General features: G+C 29.9%; 3 protein-coding genes across 5 annotated transcripts; 1 reads left to right on the top strand and 2 right to left on the bottom strand.

The window, feature by feature from the left end:
- The first annotated feature begins 10 nt into the window (after window positions 1–10).
- Window positions 11–2,196, top strand: LOC100648865 (ATPase ASNA1 homolog). The gene is made up of 6 exons (XM_003397040.4): window positions 11–230; window positions 299–507; window positions 613–715; window positions 1,267–1,417; window positions 1,497–1,805; window positions 1,880–2,196. The coding sequence occupies exons 1-6, from the start codon at window positions 103–105 to the stop codon at window positions 1,997–1,999; spliced, it is 1,020 nt and encodes a 339-aa protein (XP_003397088.1). The 5' UTR covers window positions 11–102; the 3' UTR covers window positions 2,000–2,196.
- LOC100648636 (2-amino-3-ketobutyrate coenzyme A ligase, mitochondrial) lies at window positions 1,314–4,357 on the bottom strand. 3 transcript variants are annotated; one of them, XM_012310999.3, is made up of 7 exons: window positions 4,255–4,357; window positions 3,849–4,057; window positions 3,481–3,767; window positions 3,211–3,417; window positions 2,772–2,964; window positions 2,509–2,686; window positions 1,314–2,435 (listed from the first exon to the last, which is right to left on the bottom strand). In XM_012310999.3, exons 2-7 carry the CDS (start codon window positions 4,011–4,013, stop codon window positions 2,278–2,280), a joined length of 1,188 nt encoding a protein of 395 aa, XP_012166389.1. In that variant the 5' UTR covers window positions 4,014–4,057; window positions 4,255–4,357; the 3' UTR covers window positions 1,314–2,277. The 3 variants fall into 3 exon arrangements, with proteins under 3 accessions (XP_012166389.1, XP_003397086.1, XP_048263862.1); XM_003397038.4 differs by lacking the exon at window positions 4,255–4,357 and adding an exon at window positions 4,139–4,236; XM_048407905.1 differs by lacking the exon at window positions 4,255–4,357 and adding an exon at window positions 4,178–4,223.
- A 60-nt stretch (window positions 4,358–4,417) lies between these two features.
- Window positions 4,418–7,619, bottom strand: LOC100648515 (nicalin). The gene is made up of 7 exons (XM_003397037.4): window positions 7,295–7,619; window positions 7,015–7,202; window positions 6,567–6,896; window positions 6,255–6,464; window positions 5,768–6,172; window positions 5,467–5,687; window positions 4,418–5,386 (listed from the first exon to the last, which is right to left on the bottom strand). The coding sequence occupies exons 1-7, from the start codon at window positions 7,467–7,469 to the stop codon at window positions 5,248–5,250; spliced, it is 1,668 nt and encodes a 555-aa protein (XP_003397085.1). The 5' UTR covers window positions 7,470–7,619; the 3' UTR covers window positions 4,418–5,247.
- Window positions 7,620–8,096: the final 477 nt, after the last annotated feature.

An 8,096-nucleotide genomic window follows, 5' to 3' on the forward strand; every position in this document is an offset into this window, starting at 1 on the left:
CTGTCAATTATTGTGTATCTAACACAAAAAAAGCTCTTGCCCCATAACTAGCGACATTAGTAAATGACGTGGTAAAATTTGTTAGGAATACGGTCTTTCTTAATGAATATGAGCATAAATGATGAAGAAACGATTGAATATGAGCCTTCAATTAGAAACGTAATCGAACAACGGTCTTTACGATGGATATTTGTCGGTGGTAAAGGTGGAGTCGGTAAAACAACGTGCAGGTTAATATTCTAACCTCAGAAGTTCGTTTGTTTATCGCAGTTTGATCATTGCTTGTTTTAACTTCCAGTTGTTCGTTGGCTGTGCAGTTATCGAAAGTCAGAGAAAATGTACTCATCATATCTACTGACCCGGCGCACAATATCTCCGACGCGTTTGATCAAAAGTTCAGTAAAGTTCCGACGAAAGTAAAAGGTTTTGAAAATCTTTTCGCTATGGAAATAGATCCAAACGTGGGCATTACCGAATTACCAGAGGAGTATTTCGAAAGTGAAGCGGGTATTTTGTTTTATCAATGTTATACCTTTGCATTACACTTTATATGCTTGCAATGTTGTTGGTAGTTTGATGCATAAATATACACATAGATTGCTTACAAAATAGTTCCAGGAGGAGAAGCCATGAGATTGAGTAGAAGCATAATGCAAGAAATTGTCGGAGCATTCCCTGGTATAGACGAAGCAATGAGTTATGCAGAAGTCATGAAGTTAGTCATACTTTGTAATGTAACAATATTGGTGAAACCATAGAAAAGTTTTCTTACCTTTGATTTGGATGATTATGAAATATGCTATAGACATTAAATATTGAACAATTTTTTTCTATACATATAAAAAGCATAGTATCTCTTAGTTTTTGAGATATTTGCAGAAACCTGTTGATACTTCTACAATTCTATTTATATTCCACTTATTCCACTTATAGTTGTACATCTATGACGACATGTGTGTCAATATTGATTGCCATCTCATCTGCTTAATAAACAGAAGAAAAGCGGCTGGCAGTCGGCAATCAATACTGACGCATATGCTGCCAGACACACACAACTATAGGCAGAATTCACTGTAGTGGTACCGGTAAATCCCTTTAAGCGAAACTGCTGGTTATATGTATAGGAAAAAGTTGTTTAAAATGTTAAATTTTATGAAATAACTAAAAATAATCGAAATCGGAAGTGAGATAGTTTTTCTGTAGTTTTACCAATGATATTTATATATGGTATAACTTAACTGTTTGATATGTTATCCATATTTTCAGGTTGGTTAAAGGAATGAACTTTTCTGTTGTTGTTTTTGATACTGCACCCACTGGTCATACTTTAAGATTATTATCATTCCCACAAGTAGTAGAAAAAGGATTGGGAAAATTAATGCGTTTGAAGATGAAGATTAGTCCTTTTATTACACAGGTCATAAATATTTAGTTTAATGAATGATATGTAGTATCAGCTTAAACAGTATTCCAATTTCAAAACTACTTTATTATAGATCAGTTCATTATTGGGAATGACAGATTTCAACGTAGATACATTCTGTAACAAGATAGAGGAGATGCTTGTTGTCATTCGACAAGTTAATGAACAATTTAAAAACCCTGACCAGACTACATTTGTTTGTGTGTGCATAGCAGAATTCTTGTCACTGTACGAGACAGAAAGACTCGTACAAGAATTAACAAAATGTGGTATAGATACTCACAATATCATAGTGAATCAGTTATTATTCTTAAAAGAAAAATATACATCTTGTAAACTGTGTCTTGCTAGGCATAAAATACAAGACAAATATTTAGAGCAGGTAAATCAAAATATTATGATTTCATATTACTTCATATAGAAGCTTAAGAAATTAATACAATAACTCTTTGCTAGATAATGGATCTTTATGAAGATTTTCATATTATCCGAGTTCCTTTATTAGAAAAAGAAATTCGAGGAGTCCAACAAGTCAGAGAATTTTCGGAAAATCTTGTAAAACCATATAAGCCTTAACGTCTGTACAATTAACATTTCGTAAAAATATATAACTTTGACATGTAATCAAAAGATTTTTAAACTAAAAGGATCACTTATACATAATGAAGTTTGTATAAGACGTAATACTTTTATAATATTTAATATAATAGGAATGCATATATTAAAAATTTCAGTTTGATGTACTTGTATATTAAACATTACTTGATCAATTATATATGTGTAACTTTTATTTTTGTTTTTATACTACTGATTTGATTAAAGAATTATAAAAAATATTTCAATTACTAGAAATATCACCTAATAACATTAAGTTCTTTTCCAATATGTACAAATGCGTTTACAGCATATTCTATGTCCTTTTCTGAATGTGCAGCACTAATTTGAACACGTATTCGCGCTTTATCTTTTGGTACTACTGGATAACTAAAACCGATAACATAGATCCCTTGTTCTATAAATAGAAAACGATTATTATACGTATTGTTAAAAATTGATACATTACATGATATATTGTAAATATTTACCAATCATTTTATCAGCAAATTCAGTAGCTAATCTTGCATCACCTATCATAACAGGACAGATAGGATGATTGTCACCAGCAATTGTAAAACCAGCTGCTTTCATATTACTTCTAAACAGATTGGTATTATTTTTTAAATGATCCAAAAATTCCGTAGAGTTTGTTATTAAATCTATAACCTATATACAATATTAAAAAATAAAAATATGAGTGATCACATTATTTCTGTTATTTTAACAAAAAAAAATTGACATTTTAGTATACCTTACTAGCTGATGCAACTACAGGTGGTGGCAATGAATTTGAAAATAAATATGGTCTGCTACGTTGTCTCAACAAATTAATAAGTTCTTTTTTACTAGTTGTATAACCACCTGCTGCTCCACCAAGAGCTTTGCCTAACGTGGAGTTAATGATATCAACATTTCCTAATTGATTAAAATAATCCTCTGTGCCTCTAGAATTAAATTATAATATTAAAATAAACTTTATAGTTAAACTAATTATTTTTCAATAATACAATATATTTAAAAAAAATTAGAGTAAGTTAAGATAAATAAAACCCACAGTAAATTTAGGTCCGAATTTTAAAAGAGAGTTAAGAAATGTGAAAAAAACTGAACAATTGTTATAGAATAAAAAATTGTATCGGCATTAATTAATAGAAATTTAATACAAAGTGTATAAAAATAAATGTAATTACCTTCCAGCTTTTCCAAAAAATCCAGTAGCATGACAATCATCCACAAACGTAAGAGCGTTATATTTCTTTGAAAGCTCTAATATTTTTGGTAATGGCGCAACAGTGCCATCCATAGAAAAGACGCCGTCAGTTGCAATCAATCGTAAACGCGAAGACATACTATCCTGTAGCTTATTCTCCAAATCTATCATGTCCCTATGCTTGTACCTTTGCAAAATATAATATATTTTTACATAATAAAGAAAAATGAAATAAATTTAACTCACTCACCTCTGTCTCCTTGCTTTACATAACCTGATACCGTCAATGATGGAAGCATGATTAAGCTCATCACTTATAACAGTATCTTCAGGTGTTAATAATGTCTCAAATAATCCAGCATTTGCATCGAAACAAGATGCATAAAGAATAGCATCTTCTCTGCCATGAAAGTTAGCAATTTTCTTTTCTAATTCTATGTGAATGTCTTGTGTACCACATATAAATCTAACAGAACTTAAACCTGCTCCATACTTATCCAGAGCAAGTTTTGCAGCAGAAATGACTTCTTTATTATCCTAAATTTAAGAAATAATGAAAATTGATTAATATGGTAAACACAATTTTATCATATTAATTTTAGAAATTCTAATACTTACTGCTAACCCTAAATAATTGTTAGCACAGAAATTTAGGGCCTGTGTTCCATTTGTTAATACAATACGTGTTCGTTGAGGCGAAGCAATTACTCTCTCCTTTTTCCAAGTACCAGCTGCTTCTATAGCTTTCAATTCTGGTGTTATACATTCTGCCAGTAAGCTCATGGTTCTTCTCAATATTATCCATCTCCTATTTTGAAATTTTGTACCTGTTAAGAAAATAAACATTTAAAACACAATGTTTTTGTTCACAATTATAGTTGAATCAAAATATAGTAAGAATAAGATACTTTTATTAAGAATAGAATTCATATTTTAGTGCGCCTTACAATTTGTAGTATATCTCAATGAATACTGGACTAATGCTTGATTCTGAAGAAGTGAAAGTATAATGAACTAGACAAACCTGTTTAGGTGTATAATAGTCTTCAATCTCTGCATAATTTTGTTTTATAGGATATGATCTGTATGTAATCTTTTGCAAGTAATATAATCTGTATCAATGAAAAATATATCAAATATAAAATTTGATAAAATTGTAATATTTAGGTAAAAATAAGAAGCAATGATTATTTTCCATCACGTTTATTTTACAAGCTTTTTACATTTCGTCCATATAATTGCACTTAAATAATCATTAATAAATATCTATTATTCTTTATCATTCAAATAGTTTATTCTCTAAGTTTTTTTGCTTCCATTGAATGTTTTTATAGTACTAATATTTGGCAAATAGTTTTCTGTATAATTTAACAAGAAAAGATTTAAAAACATTTGCTTTGTTACATAACACTACCTGTGCTATGGAATTACCTTAATTCACGTGATATATGTATACACAAGATTATTACATTATAATAGGAATATTATGTACTATGTATCGCGGACACGATAATAACTATTAAACAAAATATTAGATTTGCATTTAAATAAAACTAATATTCTCTAGTGTTCTATATACGATTTGGAATTACTTTTATTACTAAATTCTGTATTTGCTAAAATTTGCCAGTCTTTTTATTCATAAATTGCATTCTGAAGTCTCACTATTTGGTCTGTTATTACTTGGTCTTAATTATCACGTACTCTTACATAATAATTTATCATAGAACGAGAAGTAATGTTCTCTCTCCTAAATAACTCTGCTATTTGCATTATCTTTATTTGATAGAGAAGATGCGTGGACGAAAATTCGAGTTAAAGTTAAACTATGTAACATTATAGATTATCTAAGATACAATATGTAGACGATTTTTAATTCAAGATTAATACCAGCAAAAATTAATGTACATACGGTTTTGCTTCACCTTTAACACCTATAACATTATATATTAAATTCATTAAAAAACGTGTAGCAAATTTTTACAATGCAACAAAGAAACGATAGTTGAATACAATTTCACGATGATTTGTTCTTTACAGAAAAACGAATTGCTAAAGTATATGCGCGAGGGAAATTGTGCACGATTACATAAATAAGTCCCAAATATATAATTATGGCAATTGTAAGAAAGAGATCGAATACAGCTGGTTTTACACTGAAATATAATAAACTACGTTATCTACAAGAAACAATGTTGATAACAAATGAAATAATAAGTGAAATTTAAAAATTTACCTGTACACATTCAATATTGCTTTTGTAATATCATAAAATACAAATTCTGGGTCTTGCTTATCAGGACTATGCAAGGTAACTTTAACATCTCCCAAATATCTAGCCATTGCTTCTTTTAATGTACCAACTAACATATTATTTTTGTCTACCAGTAATGTAGCAGCCCTTGGTTGCGACGCTAAGTAACTAAACCATAAGGATAATGATTCCTTAGAAACTCCCTAAAAAAATTAAATTCAGTTAATGAAACAAAGAGATGTATTTTCTCATTTCTCTTACTTAAATGATAAAAGATGTATACCAGAGGATCCATGAAAACTTGACTAGAGCTTAAATTATATATATGTCTAGCTAATGCTTCTGCGATTGTTTGTGTATGTTTGTATAATCTATCTATTTGTCTTGTCTCTATTACATCTAAGATCGTTGTTCTAATTGGATCTTCATGGCTTTTCAAAGTTGACAAAGTTGTAGCTGGAAATCTACGAATACTATATCTTTCATGTTCCCAAGCCAATGTTTCATCAGCTAGATTGATTTTTTTGTGTACGCCTTCAACAGTAGTCATATTCAATGACTCAGACACAGCTTTAAGTTTTTTGTAAAAAAGACCACCTGTAGAATTTTCTTTAGGTGGTTTGGAGACATGCACATAAAGATTGTCACTAGTAGATACTGTGTCTAGGCAAATAACATATGCAGCATCCTAATAATTGAAATAATATATTATTACTTCAAAATTTTAAAACAAATGTATGATGATAGAGGTCTTTTAATGTATATAATACTTGTATTATTGAGCCTTCAAGTCCATCTAATTGATCCTCCAGCCACTTTTTACTGCCCTGGTAATTAAGTTTGCCAGCACCAGTTACAATGAAAACAAGATTATATTGTGGTCTTGATCTACTAGTAGAATACAAAGTAGAAAATAATCGTGCTATTTCCAATAATATTGCCACTCCTGATGCATTACTGTCCGCTCCGAAAGACAATTCCTATTTGTTAGCAATAACATATATACATATATATATATATATTATATTTCTAAGATTCTTAGCAGCTGTATGAATAAACATTTATATCAATAGTTCTCTTACAGGTGCAACACCAGCACTATCGTAATGCGTTACCAAGGCTATAGTTGGTAACTTCTCTTCAGCTCCAGTGCCAGTTAGCTTCCCATGTAAAGTAGCTATTTTTACATCTGTCTTAGCTAATGCCTGTCCAGTTGCTACAACTACTTGATAACCACTAGCAGATATAGAATTAAACATTGCTTCAGCTGCAGATCCAGCTTTCTCATCAGTAATAAAACCATTGGAGAGGTCATCTAATATAGTTTGCAAATCAGGATGCCATGAAGTAAAATACACTGGAATTGTTGTTTCTGGCCCAAACAGCATAGATTCTTCCAGACTCATAATATGCTGCAATAAACAACAAGAATTATAGAGAATAACAATAAGAATATAGTGAAATTACAAGAATTTAAAATATAACTGTTATGTTTAAGAAAAAGATCTATCAAGAATAAAGTGGATCAACCTGTTTTTCCTCTAATGTCAAGTCATTAAGTTTTTCTGGTAAAACTACTATCAAAGCTCCAGCCTTATGTTTAATAGAGTGAAATAAACTTGGAGTAAGACTTAAAGCTTTTGTAACTACACAGTGTCTAGAAGTACTCCACCCTGTAAGGGATCTTGCTTCCAACGAAATCGGCGCACTACGGCAACCTGATCATAGATTATGTAAATGAAATGTTAAGCAAGTTAGTAAAATGGCAATATTAATAAAATAAATATCCAAGGTGAAAACATTTCGTTACCATGTGGCACACCGTGCAAGTCATACTGGTGCATTCGATAGACTGGGAATTCGTGAGATGCGGCAACTGGGTTAACCGGAGAAATAATAATAAAAATTGGCAAAATTATCAGTAAATAATAAGGCAAATATCCTCGACATAGTTCAGCAAAACTATCACATTCTTCTAGCCACATATTTCTTTCTGATTTCTTTCAAGTATACTAAAGAGTAAAAGAATACAACTCCTAATTATTTTCATTGACCTAACATCACGAAACGAACTGTACCTAACTCATTCTTGCTCTATCTACAGTAGGAATTACATATTATATATACAACACAGACGAGGTGATAGAGCATAAATAAAATATAAGATAGATCTAACATCCAGATGTAGTTTTGTGTTACAATGTCTAGGAATTTTTTTTTAAAGTAAATGTTATTATGCATTTTAATCTGATTTATGAATTACAAATTTAATTACCATGAATTTATTATAATATAATTGTTACAGAAAACTTAGAAATTCAAATTAAATATCAAAGACTAATGACACTTCTTTCATGATAGGAATCCTTTATTTTAGAAGTACATATCATTCAATTTGAAATTCCATACATTTACATTCTATTACATTTTGTTATAACGATCAAACATTACATTTAAGTAGGGACCAAAAATAATAGTGGTTTCTAAAATTTGTATCAAACAAGTGATGGATAAAAAAGGTAACATGATCCGGTAATACATATGTAATTGTTTAAATGAAAGATTGATAACTACATCTCAAAGAAATTAAAAAAATAATTAATAATTAAAAA

Source organism: Bombus terrestris, chromosome 8 (genome assembly GCF_910591885.1).
Source record: "Bombus terrestris chromosome 8, iyBomTerr1.2, whole genome shotgun sequence".
Lineage (NCBI taxonomy): Eukaryota > Metazoa > Arthropoda > Insecta > Hymenoptera > Apidae > Bombus > Bombus terrestris.